The sequence below is a fragment of the Salvelinus fontinalis genome, chromosome 35 (genome assembly GCF_029448725.1).
Source record: "Salvelinus fontinalis isolate EN_2023a chromosome 35, ASM2944872v1, whole genome shotgun sequence".
Taxonomy (NCBI): domain Eukaryota; kingdom Metazoa; phylum Chordata; class Actinopteri; order Salmoniformes; family Salmonidae; genus Salvelinus; species Salvelinus fontinalis.
This window is the reverse complement of record NC_074699.1, coordinates 10912851-10939403: the sequence shown is the minus strand read 5'-3', so window position 1 is coordinate 10939403 and position 26553 is coordinate 10912851. Positions and strand designations below refer to the sequence as shown.

The window sequence follows — 26553 nt, the reverse complement described above, 5'->3', positions numbered from 1 at the left end:
AGAAGAAGAACAGAGAGAGAGGTGCGAAGAAGAGCAGAGAGAGAGGTGCGAAGAAGAGCAGAGAGCAATGAGGAGAGATAGAAATGACATTGATGTTTCCCAGGGTTAATCATTGAGCACGTTGAGGAAGAAGGAGAGCTGCTTCAGAGTGACAGGCCCGCTGAAATAAAACCCTCATCAGGCACTCACACACTCATCAGGTTTTCAATCGTTTCCCTCAAAATTCATCAAGCCCATCAGCACTGGAGGGTTCTGGCCAAAGGGAGATGCAGAGCGAATATTAAAGACCCCCTCAAAGTTGCCTATCAGAAGGCCAAGCCATAAATGCAAGTACAATTATTATTCTCGTGGGAGAATACCTATGATAATCCAAGGCCAAGGGATGAAAATAAGGCTGACACTGAAATCCGAGAGAGTCCTGCTTTTTTGAACACCCAAGATATTAGATAACCATTGTAATTTAAACACCATATGTGGAGGACTAGTTTACGGTCTTGGCTAAGATCCAGTCAGTTTTGGAAACCTATACCAATATTCCCAGGAGACCACTAAATATCACCATTATCAACAAATAATGATTGATCAACACTCATCATTGAATAACACATTGTCAAAAACGCAAATGAGATTTGAGATTCAATGATTGTGTGATGCTATGGCTAGGCGACCTGTGTTTGAAGTCACTCGATGTTGCATTATTTAACGGACACAGCTCTTATAGACATTCTGGTTCCTCGTATCTTAACCACCAATAAAAAACACCTCACAGTTGGTTACAAAATGTCTGTTGCCAGGTTGATGCATTTCGGATCAGGCACGTCAATTAAGTGATAATGCCTGAGTAGCCTGTGTTTGGAGGATATATTGGCAAACCGTTCCAATATATCCTCCAAACACCGGCTTCGAGGGCATTATCACTTTTATACAACAGGTTACCAACACATTCAAATAAAGATTGACACATTTTGAATAAAAACTTGATTTTGATGAATTTATTTATACTATTTCATCCTTCCACAAGATATAGTCCAGACACAAATCTAGGGTTGCTACCCAAGCCGACCAGTCGTTCAGTCTAAATGTTCCATTGCCATACTTGTTGGAAACGTTCTTATCCCTTGCTTGCTAGCTAGCCAACTACTGCTAATTTACTGTCATGTCAAAGAGCCAGAATAACAACGAAGTAGCTGCATTCACATTTGTTTAAGCAGTTTTCGAGTAAAATTGGTTGGGATGCATCCATAACAATGAGCTAATGATGCACGATTTCACCTGGCATAGAAAATGTGCTCTCTCATCAGGACATGACTACTGCCCCATAGCACTCATGTTGGTAGCCATGAAGTGCTTTGAAAGGCTGGTCATGGCTCATATCAACACCACCATGCCGGAAACCCTAGAACAACAAAAACTTGCATTCCGCAAATATAGATCCACAGATGACGCAATCTCAATTGCACTCCCCACCTGGACAAAAGGAACACCTATGTGAGAATTATGTTTATTGACTACAGCTCAGTGTTCAACAGCATAGCGCCCACAAAGCTCATCACTAAGCTAAGGACCCATCGGACTAAACACCTCCCTCTGCAACTGGATCCTGGACATCCTGACTGGCCACCCCCAGGTGGTAAGGGTAGGCAACAACACATCTGCCACGCTGAACCTCAACAAAAGAACAGGGCTCCGGGCAGCCGAGCGGAAATGGGGGAAAACTCGCCTCCCTGCGGACCTGGCATCCTTTCACTCCCTCCTCTCTACATTCTCCTCTTCTGTCTCTGCTGCTAAAGCCAATTTCTACCACTCTAAATTCCAAGCATCTGCCTCTAACCCTAGGAAGCTCTTTGCCACCTTCTCCTCCCTCCTGAATCCTCCTCCCCCTCCTCCCCCCTCCTCCCTCTCTGCTGATGACTTCATCAACCATTTTGAAAAGAAGGTCGACGACATCCGATCCTCGTTTGCTAAGTCAAACGACACCGCTGGTTCTGCTCACACTGCCCTACCCTGTGCTTTGACCTCTTTCTCCCCTCTCTCTCCAGATGAAATCTCGAGTCTTGTGACGGCCGGCCGCCCAACAACCTGCCCGCTTGACCCTATCCCTTCCTCTCTTCTCCAGACCATTTCCGGAGACCTTCTCCCTTACCTCATCTCGCTCATCAACTCATCCTTGACCGCTGGCTACGTCCCTTCCGTCTTCAAGAGAGCGAGAGTTGCACCCCTTCTGAAAAAACCTACACTCGATCCCTCCGATGTCAACAACTACAGACCAGTATCCCTTCTTTCTTTTCTCTCCAAAACTCTTGAACGTGCCGTCCTTGGCCAGCTCTCCTGCTATCTCTCTCAGAATGACCTTCTTGATCCAAATCAGTCAGGTTTCAAGACTAGTCATTCAACTGAGACTGCTCTTCTCTGTGTCACGGAGGCGCTCCGCACTGCTAAAGCTAACTCTCTCTCCTCTGCTCTCATCCTTCTAGACCTATCGGCTGCCTTTGATACTGTGAACCATCAGATCCTCCTCTCCACCCTCTCCGAGCTGGGCATCTCCGGCGCGGCCCACGCTTGGATTGCGTCCTACCTGACAGGTCGCTCCTACCAGGTGGCGTGGCGAGAATCTGTCTCCGCACCACGTGCTCTCACCACTGGTGTCCCCCAGGGCTCTGTTCTAGGCCCTCTCCTATTCTCGCTATACACCAAGTCACTTGGCTCTGTCATATCCTCACATGGTCTCTCCTATCATTGCTATGCAGACGACACACAATTAATCTTCTCCTTTCCCCCCTCTGATAACCAGGTGGTGAATCGCATCTCTGCATGTCTGGCAGACATATCAGTGTGGATGACGGATCACCACCTCAAGCTGAACCTCGGCAAGACGGAGCTGCTCTTCCTCCCGGGGAAGGACTGCCCGTTCCATGATCTCGCCATCACGGTTGACAACTCCATTGTGTCCTCCTCCCAGAGTGCTAAGAACCTTGGCGTGATCCTGGACAACACCCTGTCGTTCTCAACTAACATCAAGGCGGTGACCCGTTCCTGTAGGTTCATGCTCTACAACATTCGCAGAGTACGACCCTGCCTCACGCAGGAAGCGGCGCAGGTCCTAATCCAGGCACTTGTCATTTCCCGTCTGGATTACTGCAACTCGCTGTTGGCTGGGCTCCCTGCCTGTGCCATTAAACCCCTACAACTCATCCAGAACGCCGCAGCCCGTCTGGTGTTCAACTTTCCCAAGTTCTCTCACGTCACCCCGCTCCTCCGCTCTCTCCACTGGCTTCCAGTTGAAGCTCGCATCCGCTACAAGACCATGGTGCTTGCCTACGGAGCTGTGAGGGGAACGGCACCTCCGTACCTTCAGGCTCTGATCAGGCCCTACACCCAAACAAGGGCACTGCGTTCATCCACCTCTGGCCTGCTCGCCTCCCTACCTCTGAGGAAGTACAGTTCTCGCTCAGCCCAGTCAAAACTGTTCGCTGCTCTGGCACCCCAATGGTGGAACAAACTCCCTCACGACGCCAGGTCAGCGGAGTCAATCACCACCTTCCGGAGACACCTGAAACCCCACCTCTTTAAGGAATACCTAGGATAGGATAAAGTAATCCTTCTAACCCCCCCCCCCCCCTTAAAAGAGTTAGATGCACTATTGTAAAGTGGTTGTTCCACTGGATATCATAAGGTGAATGCACCAATTTGTAAGTCGCTCTGGATAAGAGCGTCTGCTAAATGACTTAAATGTAAATGTAAACATGGGGGCCCCTCAGGGGTGTGTGCTTAGTCCACTCCTGTAGTCCCTTTTCACCCACGACTGAGTGGCAAAGCACGATTCCAACACCATCCTTAAGTTTGCTGACGACACAACGGTGGTAGGCCTCATCACCAACAATGATGAGACAGTCTATAGGGAGGAGGACAGAGACCTGGCCATGTGTGATGCCAGGACAACAACCTCTCCCTCAATGTGATCAAGACAAAGGAGCTGATCATGGACTACAGGAAAAGGAGGGCCGAACAAGCCCCTATTAACAATTATTAACGATTCCTGGACCTGATGGATCTGATGTGAGGCAGGTTGAGAGCTTCAAGTTCCTTGGCGTTCATATCACCAACAAACTATCATGGTCCAAACACACCAAGATAGTCATGAGGAGGGCATGACAATGCCTATTGCCCCTCAGGAGACTGAAAAGATTTGGCATGGGTCCCAAGATCATGGGTCCCAAGAAAAAGTTATACTGCTGCACCATTGAGAGCATCCTGACCTGTTGCATCACCGCCTGGTATGGCAACCGCTTGGCATCTGACTATAAGGTGCTACAGAGGGTAGTGCGTATCGCCCATTACATCACTGGGGCCAAGCTTCCTGCCATCCAGGACCTCTATACTAGGCGGTGTCAGAGGAAAGCCCTAAAAATAGTCAAAGACACCAGTCACCCAAATCATAGACTGTTCTCTCTGCTGCCGCACAGCAAGCGGTATCGGAGCGTCAAGTCTAGGTCCAAAAGGCTCCTTAACAGTTCTATCCTCAACCCATGAAACTGCTGTACAATTAATCAAATGGCCACCCGGACTATTGGCATTAACCCCCCCCCCCTCCCTCCCCCCTTTGTTTTGACACGTTTGCTACTTACTGTTTATTATCTATGCATAGTCACTTCACCCCTACCTACATGTACAAATTACCACATGTACAAATTAAGTAGAGTATTTTGTACCCCCGCACACTGACTCGGTACCGGTACCCCCTGTATATAGCCTCCTTACTGTTATTTTATTGTGTCACTTCTTTTACTTTAGTTTATTTAGTAAATATTTCCTTAACTCTTTGTTCTTAAAACTACATTGCATGTTAAAGCCTTATAGATAAGCATTTTATGTTGTATTTGGCGCGGGTGAAAAATGCAATTTGATTTGATTTGAGTTCTTTGTATATATCCATAAAAATTATGCCGATTCATCATTTTGACTGGCTGAAAAAACTGTCTACCTGTCTATCTCATCTCGACTCCCAACACATTCATTACTATGGGACAGCTGAAGATTGAATATGAATAGTGAAACAATGTTGCAAATGTCGGAGAGACAGACATCAAGGTTTATACAAATCTCTGCTGTTGAAACCTAAATATTAGTCTAAAAGAAATGTGAGATAATGTCTAGATGCTTTTAATAGTGGAGATCAAGTTTATAAATTGCCTGGGCTGATAAGACCGTGGATTGCGCAGTCTGATGGAACAGAGTAAATAGGCATTTAAGCGTCATAGATTTAGCCGTAGAATAGACACCGACTAGAATGCGGTTTTAACCAATCAGCATTCAGGATTCGACCCACCCGTTGTATAATGAAGGAAAATGACTGCAAGGGAGTGTGTTAGCATGAGGCTGTGGCTAACAAGTCTTGACTGAACTGTGAATTTCACTCTTTGCAATGATACTGAAGGGAATGTCATGAACATCATCTGTTGCTTGGAGGAGTAAACAAGATGTTGATAAATGCAATTACTCTGAGATTTCCAGAGTATAAGGGCACTGGCATCAGCAGACAGATAGGTATTTATTTTGTCTGCGGTGGCGCTATTGGCTCGAAGACAAAGCGACAAGACAAAATACATGATTACTTCAATGATTATACTCCTGGAAAGTCAGTGTTGCGTGCCGTGTAAAATGTGTCTAAAAGGAGCCAAATCCAGCTCTGCACTATCCACAGTGTTAATTTATGCAGTACCTCGGTGCTTGGAAGAATCTAAGGTGGAAAATGTCAACTCGGTGAAAGGAGCTACATTTACATTCTATGGAAGCAAATTGGAATGTTTTGCAGATAAAAACTGTCCGTCCTGCTCCATTTAATCCAAAGTGAGATGTACAGTTACAGACGTGGGGATGAATCCAGTAGGTGGCACACTTACTTTGTTTGAGGAAAAAGCACTGTGCCTTTTCACAGCACGTGTGGAGTGAGTGTGAGTAGAAGTCATCCTGGGTAAGTGTGTGTGTGTGTGTGTGTGTGTGTGTGTGTGTGTGTGTGTGTGTGTGTGTGTGTGTGTGTGTGTGTGTGTGTGTGTGTGTGTGTGTGTGTGTGTGTGTGTGTGTGTGTGTGTGTGTGTGTGTGTGTGTGTGTGTGTGTGTGTGTCAGTGAGCAAGCAGGAAGAGGATAGGAGAGAGTGTCTGTGTGTGGGATCAGAGGCTATTGTTCTAGCTTGAGATCAGAGACAAAAATGTGTCATCTTCTTCCCTCTCAGACTGCCTTTTCTGTATATTACAAATACAGCGCCTATGCCTGAGATACTCACAGCTATACGACAACAGGTGGACACTTACAGGCAGTCAGAGTTGGATGTTCTGACAAGGTTCTTGAGTTTCCATTGGACGGGGTGGTTGTTTTGATGTTCTGATTGGTTGGTTTCATTGGCAGTTTAGTGTTGCCAGTTACTGTTGGAGGAAATTCGCCATTGGCTGAGGAGAGAAACAGACAAATAGCAGTTTAGTGACATTCTTTGCAAGCCATATCTTTCCACAGCTCCCTAAATGCTAAACAGTTGAAGATAAGCAGGGTTGTGCTCTTTAGGGACCAAACGAAATAAAACAAACTGAGACAGATGGGGACCACCTACAATACCTAATTTTCCGCTGCAAAACATTTTAAACACTTTAAATTTTTGCCCTAATGAACATGGCCCAGAGTTAAGCTTGGTGAATATTTGGCTGCATAACCCAATGACTGTATATATGAATGGACAAAGGCATTGGTCATGTGACGCCATTCATTCCTATGTGAAGACTCAATAGTGCATTGAAGCCAAATTAAGTCGGTTAAGACGGTGTCTCATGGAGACATAACATGCGGAGCTACTCCAGGAAGTGACTTCGCAGGCTAGCTCCGTGCTCTCGTTGAGCAACTCAAGTTGAAGGCCGACCTGGGTACTGCAGACTGCCATTAGCAACTAAATGATCCTTATGTGTACGATTTTAAAATAATCGGTTGGAGACATACATCTGGTATCTGCTATCCTGGTATCCTTCTGGTATCCTTCTGTGTACGATTTTTAAAAAATCGGTTGGAGACATACATCTGGTATATTAGATCCAATTATTGGTACCATGATTGTCCTCGTAAAATGTTTTTATACAAAGATTGACCACGAAGATTGTCATTTTTCCATTCAATATAATGGTGGTACTGTTTTCTGCAAACAATGCCTGCAGTATCGCGGTCGGCCGTGAACTTCCGTGGCTTCAATGATACAGGGCAGTTGTTCTCCCCTGGGATATCTGAAGTTATACGCTGTTGTTTTGTCCAGTAGGGGGCACTCTTTCCTCAAGACCAATAGAGATTGATATAGTGGTGGCGGGTAGGGGGTGCTTAAAATCAAAACCGCCCCATCTTCCTCCATCCCTAGGTTACTAAGCTAATTGGATCTGGGGCTTTCATTTCCACTAGCTCAACCCAATCAAGCCTGTGGTCAGACCAACCACCTCAACCTACCCCTTTTCCCCATCAACTTCAGAAATACATTTCCCAGTTAAAATGAGAGTTGATTAGGTATTTCTCCTTTGGATATTAGGTACTATACTTTTCAGAGGCTGTAAATTGGGCCTGTCAGGAGGGCTATGACAATATGGGACTGCATACTGGACTGCATACTGGACACAACTACTATGGTGCAGTGGGGAAGAGGATAATGTTCTTTCCATTAATCAGCTGCCAGGACCTGGGGTAAATCACAGTCTCTGATTGGTCTGAGCAGAAGAAATAGCCAATCACCACCTCTGATTGTAAGGAATTTAACGTTCCTCAAGAAATTATACAACAAACCAACCGTTCATAAAAGGTAACAAAAAAGGCATGATTGTTGAATTAAACTGCTGAAATAATCATTTACAATTTCATGGTATGGTTATTAGCAATGGAAAGCAATGTGGTTAAAAACTTCTTAAGGCTAGGGGCACTATTTTCACGTCCGGATGAAAAATGTTCCCAAAGTAAACTGCCTGCTACTCAGGCCCATGTTTGTAATTGGTATATTTGGATAGAAAACACTCTGAAGTTTCTAAAACGGTTAAAATTATGTCTGTGAAAATAACAGAACTTATTTTGCAGGCGAAACCACGAGGACAAACCATCCAGGAAAATATTTTGTTGAGGTCACTCTCTTTTCAATGGGTTTCTATGTGGTTCTAGATTTCTAAGGCACTTGCTTGCAGTTCCTATCGCTTCCACTAGATGTCAACAGTCTTTAGAAATTGGTCGATGTTTTTCCTTTGAGAAATGAAGAAGTGGCCATTTCCTATCTGGGTGGATAGCCAAGTGGACTGTTGTGGTTAGGGCGCACGACCTGAAAGCTCGCTCCACTTTGTTTTCGTCCGGTGTTGAACACAGTTTATTCTGTCTTAAAATTGATTGATTATTTACGTTTAAAAATACCTAAAGTTGGATTAGGAAAGTTCTTTGAAATGTTTGGATCAAGATTACAGGTAACTTATTAGATACTTTGTAGTCATGTTGCGCGAGTTGGAACCGGTGTATTTTCAGAATCAAATGCGCCAAATAAATTGACATTTTGGGGATATAACGACAGAATTTATCGAACAAAGGACCATTTGTGATGTTTGATGACCATATTGGAGTGCCAACAGAAGAAGATCTTCAAAGGTAAGCCATGAATTATATCGTTATTTCTGACTTTTGTGTTGTGCCTGGCGGGTTGAATCATGATTTTCATGTGTTTGTTTGATGGGGTGCTGTCCTCAGATAATATAATGGTTTGCTTTCGCCGTAAAGCCTTTTTGAAATCTGACACTGTGGCTGGATTAACAAGAAGTTCACCTTTTAAATCGATGTATAACACTTGCATGTTTTATGATTTATGAATTATTATTATGAGTATTTCTGTTTTTGAATTTGCCGCGCTGCTATTTCACTGGGTGTTGTCAAATCAATCCCGCTAACGGGATTGGCGCGCGAAGGCATCACTAAGAAGTTAATAGTTCTCTAAAAAACCTTCTAAAGTCAAAATGTTCCATTTAAAAGTTGGAAGAGTAGTTATGATTAACTATCCATTATCAATGTCGGTGTGCAAAAAGCAGCATCACACCAGAGTCCTTGTCATATCCATGTGAGATCCATTCAATTGTTAATAGCCAGGTTATATCATACCTGGCTCTGTCACTCACTTGTGAACATACTCTTTGAGCAACTGTGACATTTTGTCTATGAAAGGGACTGTGATCTGTCTGTTGGATGTCTGTATTCGAATTTCAAATATCTTTCTTCACCTTTAATTTCATTTATTAATTTCCACTGAATACACATTTTTTATAAAAAACTTTGTTTTGACCCTGGTCAGAAACTCTTTAAGTTAGATGACCATTGTAAATTGTAAAATACTACTGATGCACATATCTGCAGAACAGAAATAACTGGCAATTTACTAAGAAATTGCATAGTAAAATGGCAGCACAAGAATTACTTCATTAAATCAAGCAGCATTAGGCACCAATTGGTTACGAATAGTTTTTTTGAATTCTGTCGAATAGGTACAGATAGGTACCCTAGTAAATATGTAACAGTACTGTAAAAAAAAAAAGAAACAAAGTCCTACCAATGGTGTTCAACCAGGTGGCAGGACTCAGAGGTCAACGCTGTGGTCACCACACCACTGGAGAGTAGAGAGTCTATGATATCTTATTGATCTTCTGCTGCAATCACAAACCTCTGTACCCACTCTATGTGTGGTCACCAGGACCCTGTCCTTCAAGAGACCAGCCTCCACAGTCATCAATTAACCAGTGGGTTATAGTATATTGCTAAAAGGTGCTTTTCAATCCTTTTTGGTTCTATATAGCTCCTTTTCTTGTAGCAGTGGAGGCACTGCACAGCGGGCATTTTGTTCTATATTAAATGTTTTGCAGAGTGAACAACTGAAACAAATTCATGATATGACAAAAATAAATCACCAAAACAAAGCATTTTCTGTTTTGGCACAAGGTCGTCAATGTTACGTTCCCCAGTTTCTGTGTTCTGTTTTGTATTTGAGTGTGTGTTTCAGGAGATGGCTTCCGGAAGTACTCCCCAACCAGCTGATTGGTCTACCCCAGGCTAATTGATGATTGGAGCTGACCCCGCCCCCTCGTCAAGAAGCAGCTGACACTAATCACCATTGCCACCTGAAGATAAAAGCCAGTGTTCTGCCCAGGAGAGAGGAGAGAGATGAGATAAGGAGTAGAGATTTGGAGTAGAGATTTGGAGTAGAGATTTGGAGTAGAGATTTGGAGTAGAGATTTGGAGTAGAGATTTGGAGTAGAGATTTGGAGATAGAGAGATGAGATTTGGAGTAGAGATTTGGAGATTGAGAGAGAAAAATTAGATTGTGATATAGTGTGGGTTGTGTATCAGAAAGTGTGGTATGTACTGTTGTTGTTGGTAGCAGTTTTTCTATGTCCTGTGTTTGTGAAATCATTAATAATTACTCTGTTTCATTTGTTCCCAGGGGGGAAGGAGAAGGCACTTTGGGAGTGCTTAGGCAAGAGGCCCGCGGGCATACATATACCCGTAGTATATTTACTGTCTAGGCACACTAGGTAAGACCTGGGCGGACCACCCCCTGTATTTTGGTTAGGGCACCAGACGGTGCTAAGTTAGGTAAGTTAAGTGGGTAGGCAGGTTAGATAGGAGAGGGGGAACTTTGATATTTACTTTCTTTGCTTTGGTTCCGTCCAGCCCCTTTTCCCCATATTACCGTATAAGAAAATAAATTCTAGTAAACGGTCAATTCTGCTTTTGTGTCATCCTTACTCGCACCTACAGTCCATACCTCTTGCACTTCAGAGTTGAGTTGTAGCAGGGAGTTGCGTTCCCTCTTCTCAGAGGCGTGCGTAACAGTCAATCAGTTTTCATTGAGAATGAAGAAGGAAGTAAGGCTAGCCCAGGTGGAAGTAGCGACTCGGGAACGGTGTGGTCGCACAAACAAACCTCTTCCCTTTCCTCCAACATAATGCCACTAATTTAGACAAAACAAACTTGGTCCTTTAATATTACTTACTTAACACAGAGCTAAAGGACCGCACCATTTAGCTCCAGATACATAATCTATCCATCTCTGGGAAGAGCACAGAGGACTCTCTTTGCGACTAGCTTGTCTGAATATCAAGTCGAGAGCCGACTGCATGTTTCTTAATTATGATGAAAGGTCACATGAGTTTCCTGCGTCGTGCTGGCTTGCCAGCTCTTACTATCTTGCTGAAAAGACATATCATCCCTTTTCCCCCACAAATCGTTCCACAAGCATTATGGGACATTGTGAAAAATGTCTACCTTTCATCTTTGTCTCTTTAATCATCTCCTAAAAACACATCCCTTTCAGTTCCCTCCACCCAGCTCGTCCACCACCACTACCTCCTTGGGCTGAACTGCTCTCGTTCATCACAATATGGCAGGGGGCTCCCACCACAGCTGTGCACTGTACGTACCGACTCTAGAGCATGTCAACCAGCCAGGTCGTTCAAGATTGAGGTCGAAATTGGACAACTATCCATGTCCTGAGGATGTCGGGTTGAGTGCCTAAACTTAACCCTTAAGTTAGAAATTTGACCTTTAGAGAAATGGAATGCTACAGAGCAGCAGGAGCAACAAAAACACTTCGAAATTTTATTTATGGAGAATGTGGAAGAATGCGTGGTTCTGCAGTGAGACAGAGCTTGTTGTGGAAAAAAAGGGACAGACGTCCATTTTCTTTGCCAGGTCAACACAAACAGTTGCTACACTATGTTAACTGACTTGCCTAGTTAAATAAAGGTTAAATGAATAATAATATATCAGTGTGAATGCTGTAGCCTACATTTTAACAATGTATTTCCATATTAAAGCAATGCAATTAGAACAATGTGGACTGCCAACATGTTCAACATATCTCGCAAATTCGGGGCAGACTATTTAACGAACTAGGATGTAATGGACTAACATTCGAATTGGAATTGATGACAACACAATACATAAAAGACCATAAATACACAACTTGAATCAACCACATATTTAGCCATGGACCAGATGCTGATTGGCCAGTGAGGGGCCAAGCCTCGACACACTCACTACTTGTTTATTCATCAAAACTAAGCCTTTTCCCTCCACCACGAGCTACTGCGCCCATAAATCAAGTTGTGAAAATATAAACAATATTTCTGACACACCCCTGAACCTATAATGCTACCGCCAGCACTAAGATTTCCCATTGCGTTAGGTTTGTTAAAATAGAGTCCATCTTGTATTTCTTGCATGAACACTTGCACTTGTCTCTTCTTAATATCACAGATTCTTCTGAAAGCTGCTTTGTTAAAGGGGCAATCAAAATTCGCTATATCCATTTTTGGACTGATAAAATAATGATATGTACCCATTGATTCTTGAAGAATATAACTTACAAATGTTTTATGGTTTTAGTTCAACTGTCGTAGCTCATCAGAACCCAAAATATAAGCATATAGGCAATTTTTTAACTACATTTTGAAAAAAACGAAAAGTTCAATAGATGGACGATCATGGAAGGCAGGATAGTTCCTTCCAGTGGCGAACCGTGACTATTGGAGCTAGGCCCTCAGTTGCGGAAAAAGATCTGACGTCATACATATAGATAGAGACCTTGGATGCCTGTGTATACAGAGCATGACTTGAGACCTTTATTTTGCAGATCTATGTAGGAGAAGCAATTCTTTGATGACAGAGTCAAACGGTCCTAAGCCATGCCTCGGCTGTGGCTCACAGAAGCAGCACACGTACACAATGGTTGCAATTATCAATAGCAGGAACCACGTTAGAAGAAAATGCGGTTGCGTCGTTTCAAAGAAACATTTGCCAAAACAAACAGTCCCTCAAATATCGGCGGAATAAATTCAACCACACAACTACTCACATTGTTTTAAGACCACAGACAGTACATGGTGTCAGAGAGAAAAAAGTTGTGCTGTATTTGATGTTCTATCTCCAGCATGCAACAATAAAAAAATGCACCACAACACGAAATGTCATGTACCCAGTACTATCAATTGCGATGTCATTACTGTCATGCCCTGGCCATAGAGAGGCTTTTATTCTCTATTTTGGTTATGCCAGGGTGTGACTAGGGTGGGCATTCTAGTTTCTTTATTTCTATGTTTTTGTATTTCTATGTTTTGACCGGGTATGGTTCTCAATCAGAGACAGCTGTCTATCGTTGTCTCTGATTGGGAATCATATTTAGGCAGCCTTTTTCCTTTGGTGTTTGTGGGTAGTAGACTTTGTTTGTGGCACTATAGCCCTAGTAAGCTTCACGGTCGTTTCTTTTTTTCTTGTTTTGTTGGCGACATCTTAAATAAAAAGAAAATATATGCTCACCACGCTGCACCTTGGTCCGGTCATTTCCACCTAGACGACGGCCTTGACAATTACCTTGTTTTTACCACACAACCAGTGATCTAAAGTTGAAATAATATTTTACACATTGTATTCAAAATGATATGAACGAGATAGTAACAAAAAGCAAGCTGTAGATGAAAACGAAAAGTCCACTCACCATTATGATTATCATTTTAAAACAAAGTCCATTCTCCTGTCCTTCTTTATGAAATGGGCAAGGACAGGTTCATATAGCTTGTCTTTTGATTTTAAAACCAAAATAAGTTATTTTTCTATTGAGATCAAAGCCAGGGCTGACTGTCGGGCCTGTCCAGTGGTGTTCCTGGAATATGATTTGATTCTTTTTTAGTGCAGAAAATGTTCTTTCTGCTGATGCAGTGGACACTGGAATGGTCAAAACTAGACAGGTAAGCAGATACAGCTGTTATGCTGTCCAGCTGTTCACCGGACGTGCTACCTGTCCCAGACCTGCTGTTTTCAACTCTTAATGATCGGCTATGAAAAGCCAACTGACATTTATTCCTGATTATTATTTGACCATGCTGGTCATTTATGAACATTTTGAACATCTTGGTCATGTTCTGTTATAATCTCCACCCGGCACAGCCAGAAGAGGACTGGCCACCCCTCATAGCCTGGTTCCTCTCTAGGTTTCTTCCTAGGTTTTGGCCTTTCTAGGGAGTTTTTCCTAGCCGCCGTGCTTCTACACCTGCATTGCTTGCTGTTTGGGATTTTAGGCTGCGTTTCTGTACAGCACTTCGAGATATTAGCTGATGTACGAAGGGCTATATAAAATAAACTTGATTTGATTTGATACAATTGGTGCATTCTATCAATTAGTCTCTTCTGCTGGAGAAAGTGGGGCAGATCAGACAGGCTCTTACCCTTGAAGTCAGAACTTGAGTACATAACAGTGAGTTCTGTTTTAAGCCGCTGCAAATCAAAATGAGGGCCATAGCTTTTTTTGAGACTTGAGAACGCAGAGTTTGAAAAGTTTGGTTTTTCCCTATATATTGGGAACTTTTGTGGGTCAAGGAGGACAAGGAACATAAGCCTTTCATGGTCATTGAACCTGTTCCTTAGCTGAGTGACAATAGTGTGATCACCGACAACGTCTTGCTGTTGGTACTGCCTGCGAATGTCTCCTTGCATATGTGTTGTGCGCCCCCTTGGAACTACGGTCTCACTCACAGTGTCCTCGTACATGGAATCGATTCCTTTTCCCTCTCTGTGGTGTTGCAGAAGTCGTCCATCCTGGACAAGCAGAACTGTATGTCAAACTCCCTGTTCTGCAATATCCCAAACAGCACGTCGGAGTGTGCAAATATGGAGTAGAACGCGGATAGCAGGAAGCACAACTCAAAGCTTGTCAGGTGCATCATGTATCCATCTGCGTTGTGAACGGTGTCTTCATCAAAGTCATCGCGATGGTCCACTATGTATTCAAAGAGTTCAATCAGTTGAGCCTTTTTTTCATACACAGTGCAAACTAAGTGTGAGGAGAAGTTCCATCGTATTGGCGCTACTCTGGGTGGTCTTAGCTGGCATATTTCATCCAGTAGTTTGGTTTGTTTGACAGATCTTCAGAAAAAACGCTGCTACGACACTAATATGAGAAAAAAAATATTGCATTCTTTTAGTTTTCCAGCACCTTGTGACATCACCAGATTAAGAGTGTGCGCATATCAATGAATGAACAGAGCTTGCGGGATAGTTCCTTTCACCTTGGCTTGTACTCCGTTTATACCAGAGGCCATGACTGGGTCCCCATCATAACACTGTGCCACAACTTTGGCCTTGCATTTACACATCTCTAAAATGCTGATAATTCGGGCAGCAACCGCTTCTGCTAGTTTATCCTCAGTTATATCCTCAAATTTGAAAAACCTTTCTTTCACACCACCATCGGTAGTGTAACGCAACACATAAGACATTTGGGCTACATTGCTGATGTCTATCGTCTCGTCAACCATGATGGTTACAAAGGGGGATTTCTTCAATTCTTCCTTCATGACATCTGTCATCACATTCACGACCGCGTGTAACAGGTCATTTTGGATTTTGCTGGAAGTGCCTGTGAACACGGTAGCTGTAACCAAATGGCAGTCTAACGTGCTGTCATGCTCAGCCAAGAAATCCACTATTTCCAAGTAGTTTCCCTGATTAGCTGATTCTTTACCCTCATCATGTCCTCTGAATGCTAATTGTTGCTTGCCTAAAAACACAACCGTATGAATAAGGCGCATTAGAATCTCCATTGTGCCTGACTTTATCATTGTGAGCAAGTGGCTCACTGCTCGTTAAGAAGAAGGTCTACTCTTGTTTCCCCAATTGTTTTTCAACTCACTGTAGCTCGCAGGTGTGAAGTTGAGTTTTGGTGTCGAAGTGCTGACTTTGTCAAACAGGCTAAATCTTTGAAACCAGTTGTCCAATTTGAGCTATTATCGCTGCTGAAGAGTAGCTTTTTTGTCAGCTCTCCGCCTGTTATCCACGGATAGCGCTCATAATTATTAACTTGAAAATGCATTTCAAAACTCTTTCATTGCACCACATTTCACCAAATCGGGCAGTGCAGGAGTTGGTCTCCTGGTCTGTACAAGATTGAACTTTTCATAAAAAGTTAATCTTGAAAAGGGCAATGCTAACAATTTAGCCACCACATCATCCTTGATTACTCTCTCTGCATTTGCCATCGCCTCTGAATTAGTGACGTATACTTAGGCACTCTAGGGGGCCTCTAGGGGGCCTTAACCCTTCTTTTTCCAACACAAACTGAAGAAATTCAATAGGAGGATCATTACAATTAAGACAAAAAAAGATTAAACCTATGAAAACAAAATTACATATTATAAGGCGTAGAGGGCCCTGACGGTTCCCCACTGGTTCCTTCATTGCTTGAGCAGTCAGCACAAGGAAGAAAGATAAAGTTGAGGCAGTTCAGAGATGAAACAGAGGGGGGACACCTCCAGGGGGTTTCAGACTGGTCCAGAGCTGTTCATTCTGGCCTTTGCCATCTCTGAAGCAGTGCTTCTCAGTAGTATTAGAGGCATCCAACGTTCAGCCTGCTGCACAGTCACTATGGAAGTTCTAGTCTAGAGCGTCTGGTTAAACTGTGGTTAGGAGCATGTTTTAACTCTCTCCATGCTTACAGTAGTAGGAAATATATGTTATTGTTGTAAAAAACTGTGTGAATCATTTGCTATCATCTTAAATCGAAATATGGTCACATCATTATTTTGACATTGGGAATTATTTAATATCACGCTGGTTTCAGACTGGTTGATGTCGTGGCCGGTGGCAGCGTTGTAGGCACAGCTTGTCCCATGAATTAATCATAAAAACTGAGGATGAGCTGATAACTCCGAAACAAACATTCTGGAATATATAGAGAGCCTTGAATTATTTATTGATCAGCATTTTGATGTGCTCGAAAAAGAATACGATACATCGAAGCGAACAAGAAGACCTTTCCACGAGCTCTACGAGTGAAACTGAAGGGAAGCCGCCGTCTAAAATTCTAAATTTAACATTGGAGTGGGACATTTTTATAACTATGTCTCCAAAAATGATGGAAGTAATACGAGCAGAAAATAAGATATTGAAAACTACCATGGACTCCCTGAAAGACACTACAGAGAGGGCACGGTATGATATTAAAACAATGAGAAGGTCAATGTGTTCAAAATGATGGACGAACAGGTGGCAGAGCAGAGGGAAGGCCCCGTCCGATCGTGGCTATGCTATCACATACAAAATGAAAATGGCCTTGTTACAACAGGGTAGGGAAATGAAGAACACACCATTCTCTATTAAGTAACAATTTCCCCATGAAATAGTGGAGAGACGACATGCCCTGTACCCCACTTTCAAAAGGCTCTGAGCAGAGAAGCAGAATATTCGTCTAGTGGTCGATAATTATATGTAAACAACCACATTTTCAAGGACTCTGAGATTACAACGTGGCTGTGAGTGATAGCTACCTCCCGTTGAAGTAGTCCCCGATACACATTTGCACCGCATTACACAGTACAATTATGGATTAATTCGTTTTTACAAAACATTTTTTTTGCGTGATGGACTTGGACTATGTGGGCGTAAAATCAGGTTTTAATTTAGGGGAAGGAGAAGATGGGGAAGGCTGACCTTTTTTATTTTGATTGTTAATTTATTTAATTTGAAGATTGTACATTAGAAATAACAAGGTATTTTTTGTTGTTGTTATATGATATGGCCTAATTGTAGAGGATGTGAATATTATGACTTAAAAGCTGTTATATAGTGCGCCCTAAGATAAAAAACGTAATAAATATGAATACATCTGTAACGCAGACGCTGGGAGTCTGGAAGCAAGTACAGGGGGTGAATTTAATAATACAAAAAACATGGAACAATACAAAACAAGAGTAGCGTCTGGACATGAGAAATATAACTATTACTGCTTGGGGAAAGAACCAATGGGAGTGACAGATATAATACAGATAAACATAGAAGTGCTGGAGTCCAAGTGAGTCTCATGAGGCACAGATGCGCATAACGATGGTGGCAGGTGTGCGTAATAATAATAAGTAAACTGGTGACAATGAGCGCCAGAGAGGGGGAGCGGAAGTAGATGTGACAAAATCTAATGTAGAGCTAGGATAAAGGATTATAGAATGAAAAATCTGCCTAGGTTCTCAACTGGAGTAGGCCTACACGATCCTAAAAGAATTGGTGTCATTACACTTTTACATTTAAAAAATAAATCCTAATGTCAAAAAATGTAAAGGATTATCATTGTTCTGATACACACCGGCAAATGGATTAGGTGTTGTCAACAGGGTTGTTGTCTCTATTAGTGAGTGTCTGAAAAAAGTTAATGGTAGAACTAACACAATAACTGTCTTATGGAAATTACTCGTTTAAAAAAAAATAATGGAAAAGTGTTGCGTGCATATGTATTCACCCTCTTTGCTATGAAGCCTTCAGAAGTCACACAATTAGATAAATAAAGTCCACATATGTGCAATATAAGTGTCACATGATCTGTCACATGATCTCAGTAGATATACACCTGTTCTGAAAGGCCCCAGAGTCTGCAACACCACTAAACAAGGGGCACCACCAAGCAAGCGGCACCATGAAGACCAAGGAGCTCTCCAAACAGGTCAGGGACAAAGTTGTGGAGAAGTACAGATCAGGGTTGGGTTATAAAAATATTCAACACTTTGAACATCCCACAGAGCACCATTGAATCCGTTATTAAAAATGGAAAGAATATGGCACCACAACAAACCTGCCAAGAGCGGGCTGTTCACCAAAACTCACAGACCAGGCAAGGAGGTCATTAATCAGAGAGGCAACAAAGTGACCAAAGATAACCCTGAAGGAGCTGCAAAGCTCCACAGCGGAGATTACATGATTTGTCCATCGGACCGCTTTAAGCCATACACTCCACAGAGCTGGGCTTTACGGAAGAGTGTCTAGAAAAAAGTGATTGGTGTTCACCAAAAGACATGTGGGAAACTCCCCAAACATATGGAAGAAGGTACTCTGGTCAGATGAGACTAAAATGAAGCTTTTTGACCATCAAGGAAAACACTGTGTCTGGCGCTAACCCAACACCTCTCATCACCCGAGAACACCATCCCACAGTGAAGCATGGTGGTGGCAGCATCATGCTGTGTGGATGTTTTTCATCGGTAGGGACTGGGAAACTGGTCAGAATTGAAGAATTGCTGGATGGCGCTAAATACACGGAAAAAAACACCTGTTTCAGTCGTCCAGAGATTTGAGGCTAGGACAGAGGTTAATCTTCCAGCAGGACTATGACCCTAAGCATACTGTTTAAGCAGCATTTGAGTGGTTTAAGGGGAAACATTTAAACAAAAAGAACATTTATTGTGTAACTGGGAGTCTCGTGAGTGCAAACATCCGAAGATTATCAAAGGTAAGCGATTAATTTTATTGCTTTTCTGACTTTCGTGACCATGTTAATTTGGGGCTAGCTGTTGTAGCATTGATTGATACACTCACAAAAGCTTGGATTGCTTTCGCTGCAAAGCATATTTTCAAAATCTGACATGATAGGTGGATTAACAACAAGCTAAGCTGTGTTTTGGTATATTTCACTTGTGATTGCATGATTATAAATATTTTGTGTAATATTTTGCGCCCTGCATTTCAGAGGTTGTTTAGGAAAATGATCCCGCTAAAGGGATCCGTAGTGCAGAGAAGTTAAATGTCTTGGAAATACCTAGTAAAATCCCAGACCTCAATGCAATTCAGAATTTGTGAAATGACTTAAAGATGTCTGTACCCCTACGGAACCCATCCAACTTGAAGGAGCTGGAGCAGTTTTGCCTTGAAGAATGGGCAAAAATCTCAGGGGCTAGATGTGCCAAGCTTATAGAGACACACCCCAAGAGACTTTCAGCTGTAATTGCTGCAAAAAATGGCTCTACAAAGTATTACCTTTTGGGGGGGGTGAATAGTTATGCACGCTCAAGTTTTCAGTTTTTTTGTCTTATTTCTTGTTTGTTTCACAATAAAAATGTTTTGCATCTTCAAAGTGGTAGGCATGTTGTGTAAATCAAATGATACAAACCCCCAAAAAATCTATTTTATTTCCAGCTTGTATGGCAACAAAATAGGAAAAATGCTAAGGGGGTGAAAACTTTCGCAAGCCACTGTATACAGATTACAACTTGTCATTTCGACTAATTGAAAATGAAAAAGGAATTGAATTTTGTTTAAAGTATCGCCCTTTCCCTAGCACTAAGAAGTTAAACAAGCCATACAAAGATGGTTACAATTTAAGTTTTATCCCCCAGAAAAGATCTAACAAATGTTATGGTTAAACTCAAATATAGTGATTAATAAATAACATATTTATCTTTATTAACCTGTTGGGGATGGGGGCGCTGTTTAGACTATTTATGCTAATTTGGCTAATTTTTTAAACGGCTTCCCACAAAATCCTTGATCGTACAATATGCATATTATTATTATTATTGGATAGAAAACAGTCTATAGTTTCTATAGGAGTTGAAATTTTGTCTCTAAGTGGAACAGAGCCCATTCTACAGCAATTTCCCTGACATGGAGTCAGATTTGAGAAATGTTGGCCACTCTTCTGAAGTCAGTTAAAAGGGCACTGTCGTTGCTATGACTATACGGACACTTTTTACGTCTTCCCCTGGATGCCTTTACGTGATGACGATTCCAACGGGGTCGATTGCGCGTTCACAGGCCCTACAAATGAAAAAACCCTGAAGCTAGTCATTCTTTGGGAGCTGCGTCATGAGCCTAGAGGACACCGGCGCGCACCTGTTCCAAGCGTTAGTTTAGCCTGTTATATTTCTCCGGTCATCTTTTCACTCGTTTTAGGAGTTAAAAACATCATAAGGTAGTTAATTTAAGGCGTTTTATAGCAATTTATATCCGTTTAGTGCGATTTTGGGACATTTATTTTTGCAACGATGTGAAAAATTGGGCACGCTTTTCAGTTCATCCCGAACGCAGTTGACATTTCCACATGGCAAGAGGACAGCTTTCCACCAAAAGACGATTTCTCCCAAGAAAGGATCCTTTGCCCAAGATACTGATGGAAGAACAGCTCAAGGTAGGACATTTTTATTATGATAAATCGTGTTTCTGTCGAAACATTTTAGTGGCTTAGGACGCCATGTTTTTTGACGTAGCTTCGCTTGGCGCAAACTGTATTGAAAAGTAAGGATAAATTAAAAAATGTAATAACGCAATTGTATTAAGAATTAAATTGTCTATCAATCCCTGTCCACCCTATATTTTTTAGTCACGTTTATGAGTATTTATGTATAAGAGTAGATCACTGTCTAAGTGGCGCAAGGACATTTTCTGACCAGCTGAGCTACATTTCACATTGTCTAACCATGATTTTGGTGGCTAAATATAAACATTTTCGATCAAACTCTATATGGATTGTGTAATATGATGTTACAGGAGTGTCATCTGAAGAATTCTGAGAAGGTTAGTGAAAAAATTAATATATTTTTGGCGATGTTGACGTTATCGCCCACTTTGGCTAGAATCAATGCTGGGCTGCTATGTGCTATGTGCTATGCTAATATAACGATTTATTGTGTTTTCGCTGTAAGACACTTAGAAAATCTGAAATATTGTCTGTATTCACAGGATCTGTGTCTTTCGATTCGTGTATGCTGTGTATTTTTACGAAATGTTTGATGATTAGTAGTTAGGTAAACACGTTGCTCATTGTAATTATTCTAGTCCATTTGTGATGGTGGGTGCAATTGTAAACTATGCCATCTACCTGAAATATGCACTTTTTTCTAACAAAACCTATCCCATACCATAAATATGTTATCAGACTGTCATCTAATGAGTTTTTTTGTTGGTTAGGGGCTATAAATATCTTAGTTTAGCCGAATTGGTGATGGCTACTGGTGTTGGTGGACAAATAAAAGATGGTGGATTATGCTAATGTGTTTTTAGGTAATAGATGTACATCTTTACATATTGTGTCTTCCCTGTAAAACATTTTAAAAATCGGAAATGTTGACTGGATTCACAAGATCTGTGTCTTTCATTAGCTGTATTGGACTTTAATGTGTGAAAGTTAAATATTTAAAAAAAATATTTTTTTTGAATTTCGCGGCACTGGTTTTTCAGTGGGGGGGGGGGGGGGGGGTGTGCCGCTAGCGCCACGCTGATCCTAGACAGGTTAATAATATTATGAATAGAAAAGGAGGAGTTATGTCACTTATGCAGCTAGCGAAAATATATGGGAATATCTGCTCAATACCCATTTACAACCAACTGATTGCAGCATTACCACAAAAATGGTGGAGGCAAGTGGAAAAGGGAGAAGGAAGGGAACTTGTTTGCCTGCCACATATTAATCATACAAATTGGCTGAAAGGAATTGGCATAAATAGTAACATATACTAGTTTAATTTGAGGACAAAAATGTTGACCGCTGCGCCACACAGGTTGCAAATGTACCGAGATTTTAAATGTACCGATACCATGACATATGAACTGGTACAAAAAACAACACTTGATTCAACACTTAGAGTTTTTAAATAAAAATGTGTATTTAATATTCCTGCCACAAACAGAATTCTATATATATGGTGCATACAACAATCTCAGCTCTGTAGATTTTGCTGCAAAGAGACAGAATCAATAGATAATTTCTTCTGGTTTTGCCCCTATGTAGCTTGTTTCTGGGCACAGGTTCAGAAATGGTTAAAAAATCACAACATACACTTAAAATTAACCTTAAAAATAGTAGTGTTGGGCGATTTGGAAAGCCATAGTCAGTCAATAAATAATATAATACTCGTAAGAAAGGTTTTCATCTTTACCTCGCAATCTGTGTATACTATACAATTAGAAAGGTTAAAAAATTATGTAAAACATCACAGCACAATTGAAGAATATATGGCACATGGAACCGAAATGAGAGTGGTCTCTGCTGATTGGTGGGATGGGCTGAGAGTGGCTGAGGGTTGGAATTACAGAGCTTATGTTTGGTAATGCATTATTGTTATGTTACTGCTTTATATAAAAGTGCCATGTATGCAAAATGTGTGTGAAATGTATGTGTAAAATGTATATATAAAATGTATATTTAAAATGTATGTAAATGTAGTAGAAAGATGTAAAAAAACAACAACAAAAAACACTTCGGGGGTGGTGGATTGGTTAATAAAATACATTTACAAATCTTTAGGGCGATAAATAAATGTGTACTTTGCTATTGAATAAAAATAAATATATTAAAATATATATATATATGTAAAAAAAAGAAAAGAAAAAAAGCTAAATTTGTTATGGTAGACTGAACTTCTTAGTACATTAAACAAACAAACATTTTCACCACACAAGAATTACAGGAAATATACATTTTTACATCAGATTGGTGGTGCTAGTAGAAAAGGTCAATATCTTTGGTTTAGTACCAGTGATTTTGTCATATGCACCTGTCCATAGTGGGTAGCTGTGATTTTCAGACAACAGTGGCAAGAAAAAATGTGGGCGCTCCTCCTATAGTGGTCTCTGGCATCACATGAATTAGTGGATTTGAGGGTTGAGCTAGTATTCCAATGAAAGCCAGCCCCTGTTGTTATTTAGAAGCCAATGTGATATGATGATTCCTTGAAATTATACAGTCAAAAAAGTGTTGTTACCTTCTTCGCATTGGCTGAGTTAATAAATGGCTACTACAGGCTCTCATTTATCAACTGGTATGCAGTATATCCAAGTACATTGAGGTGTTTGTTAGAAAAGTGCAAACGCTACATGTCGCTGCAGTTATTATCATTACTCCAACATTTATAAACCATTTACTAGTCATTAGTCAAATGTTTTTGCAGCCCCTAATCTAGTAAGTGCTATTTATGCTTTATAAATACTTTAAATGTTTTGAATGACAGGTGTCATTTCTCAAAAAAGATGGACATGCCATTCATTGGTAGACAATCCAGCAGTACCTGGTAAAATAATAATCACTCAACACAGGATATTTAAGGAAATATGTTGACATTTGTGAATAATTAACTTGCTAACATTTACAAATGTGTGTGTAATGATTCATAAATTGTGAGCAAACTGTTTGTAAATGCTTACAAATGTCTTTTTAAATGCCTTATAAATGGGACATACTCCATTGATGTTTTAACCAAGTAATCCCAAGTGCTTGATTGCCTCCCAAGTTATCCCAAGTGCTAAAAGGTAAAAACGATATATTTTGAGGAAAATAGTCTTTTTTAGATACAACTGCAAACTTAAAGGAATAGGGCATTCAAGGAGTTGGTTTGAAGGGACGTTTTGAACTCATTGGTCTCCCCTCTTGCTTGAGGAACAATAGAGGAGCAATTGAGAACAAAAGAGGGAAGAAGCACCCTCCACTTGTGCTGTCATGACTTCCCTTGACCACCTATTGAGATGTGCCTTTTGTTAAGTAATACAGGTGTTAAATTAGGTAGAAAGGAGACTGGAGTGCCACTTAAAATAAAGTGTTAACAGTAAAGGTAAACACTGTATAGTCTTAAAAAAAGGTTAAAACTATCCTTTTGATATCATGGATATCATGGATGGTCACTCCTTGTCTCCAAAGCTCTGTCTTTGAATTTGTAAGTTACAATTCTCCAGCCACATCCCCCCGCTTTTTACCAAAACAGTCCTGGGGAGGAAACCTTAATTGTTTCAACAGCTAACGTCGCTTTAACTTCTTATGGCTGCAAGGCAAAGTGTTGAGTAGCCAGTGAAATCGTGCCCATTTCAAACGGCCTCCTACTCAAATCTTGCTCGTACAATATGAATATTATTATTCTTTTTGGATAGAAAACACTTTCTAGTTTCTAAAAGAGTTGGAATTATTTCTCTGAGTGAAACAGAAGTCCTTCTGCAGCACTTTTCCTGACCAGGAAGTAAAATGTCAGAAATCTATGCTTTTCAACCTGATGCCTATACATGGTCTTAACACTTAGGAGTCTGCTGACACTCTATACGCCTTCCTATTGGTGTAAAGAGGATGTCAGAGAAGAAATGTTTCTGCTCATCTTGTTCTGTGGTGGAAAAAAAAATATTTCTTTGTCCTGACCGTCCACTTCCGGTACTCTGGAGGAAGTGAGATGGACTTCTGTTTTGCCTTGGTAACGAACGGCCAACGTCTCCGGCTCTAATTTTTTTTGCTACATGTGACCATATCATCGCAATGTATGTTTTTTCAATATAGTTTAATCAGATTATTGAAACTTTATTCGGGAGTTTTGCCGTGTTCCGTCATCTGACTGTGCTTACGTTGGAGAAATTTATGCCACTACGCTAGTGCCAATGCTAATTGAAGAGGGACATTTGCCATTCTGAATCGAAACAACGACTCATCTGGACAGAGTACACGTTCTTCAACATTCTGATGAAAGATCAGCAAAAGTAAGACCCATTTTATGATGTTATTTCATATATCTGTCGTGCATGTGAATTGGCCGTGGGCGCCCAATTGTTTCTATCTATTTTAGCTACGCTAATATAGCGATACATTTTGTTTGCGCAGTAAAACATTTAATAAATCGGAAATATTGTTTGGAATCACAAGATGCCTGTCTTTCAATTGCTGCAGACTATGTATTTTTCAGAAATGTTTTGTGATGAGTAATTAGCTATTTGACGTTGGTGTCTGTAAATATTATGGCTGCTTTTGGTGCAATTTCGGGTTGTAGCTGAAATGTAAACTATGGTTTATACATGAAATATGCAAATTTTTTGAACATAACATATGCTATACAATAAATATGTTATCAGACTGTCATCTGATGAATTTGTTTCTTGGTTAGTGGCTATTTATATCTTTATTTGGTCGAATTTGTGATAGCACCTGATGGAGTAAGAAACTGATGGAGTTAGAAAAAGTTGTGTCTTTTGCTAACGTGGTTAGCTAATAGATTTACATATTTTCTCTTCCCTGTAAAACATTTTAAAAATCGGACATGTTGGCTTGATTCACAAGATGTGCACCTTTCTTTTTTTTTTTTTTTTTTTTTTAAATTTTTATCCCATTTTCTCCCCAATTTTCGTGGCATCCAATCGCTAGTAATTACTACCTTGTCTCATCGCTACAACTCCCGTACGGGCTCGGGAGAGACGAAGGTCGAAAGCCATGCGTCCTCCGAAGCACAATCCAACCAGCCGTACTGCTTCTTAACACAGCGCGCCTCCAACCCGGAAGCCAGCCGCACCAATGTGTCGGAGGAAACACCGTGTACCTGGCCCCCTTGGTTGGCGCCCGGCCCGCCACAGGAGTCGCTGGAGCGCGATGAGACAAGGATATCCCTACCGGCCAAACCCTCCCTACCCCGGACGACGCTATGCCAATTGTGCGTCGCCCCACGGACCTCCCGGTCGCGGCCGGCTGCGACAGAGCCTGGGCGCGAACCCAGAGACTCTGGTGGCGCAGTTAGCACTGCGATGCAGTGCCCTAGACCACTGCGCCACCCGGGAGGCCCCGGGTGGCGCAGATGTGCACCTTTCATCTGGTGTCTTGGACTTGTTAATGTGTGAAAGTTAAATATTTAAAAAAAAAATAGATTTTGAATTTCGCGCCGTGCATTTTGAGCTGGATGTTGTCATAAGTGTACCAGTGTCGGGCTGCCCCCGTAAAAGGTTAAGGAAAGTTTTACATGCAACAAGATATG

General features: G+C 41.4%; 1 protein-coding gene across 2 annotated transcripts in view; it reads right to left on the bottom strand.

Annotated features, from left to right (window-relative positions):
• The window catches only part of LOC129834321 (ALK tyrosine kinase receptor-like), a 733537-nt gene that overhangs the window by 78613 nt on the left and 628371 nt on the right, over window positions 1–26553 (bottom strand). For both annotated transcript variants that reach the window (XM_055899197.1, XM_055899198.1), the window contains exon 11: window positions 6310–6444. In XM_055899197.1, the coding sequence (XP_055755172.1) occupies window positions 6310–6444 (135 nt within the window). The remainder of the gene's footprint in view (window positions 1–6309; window positions 6445–26553) is intronic.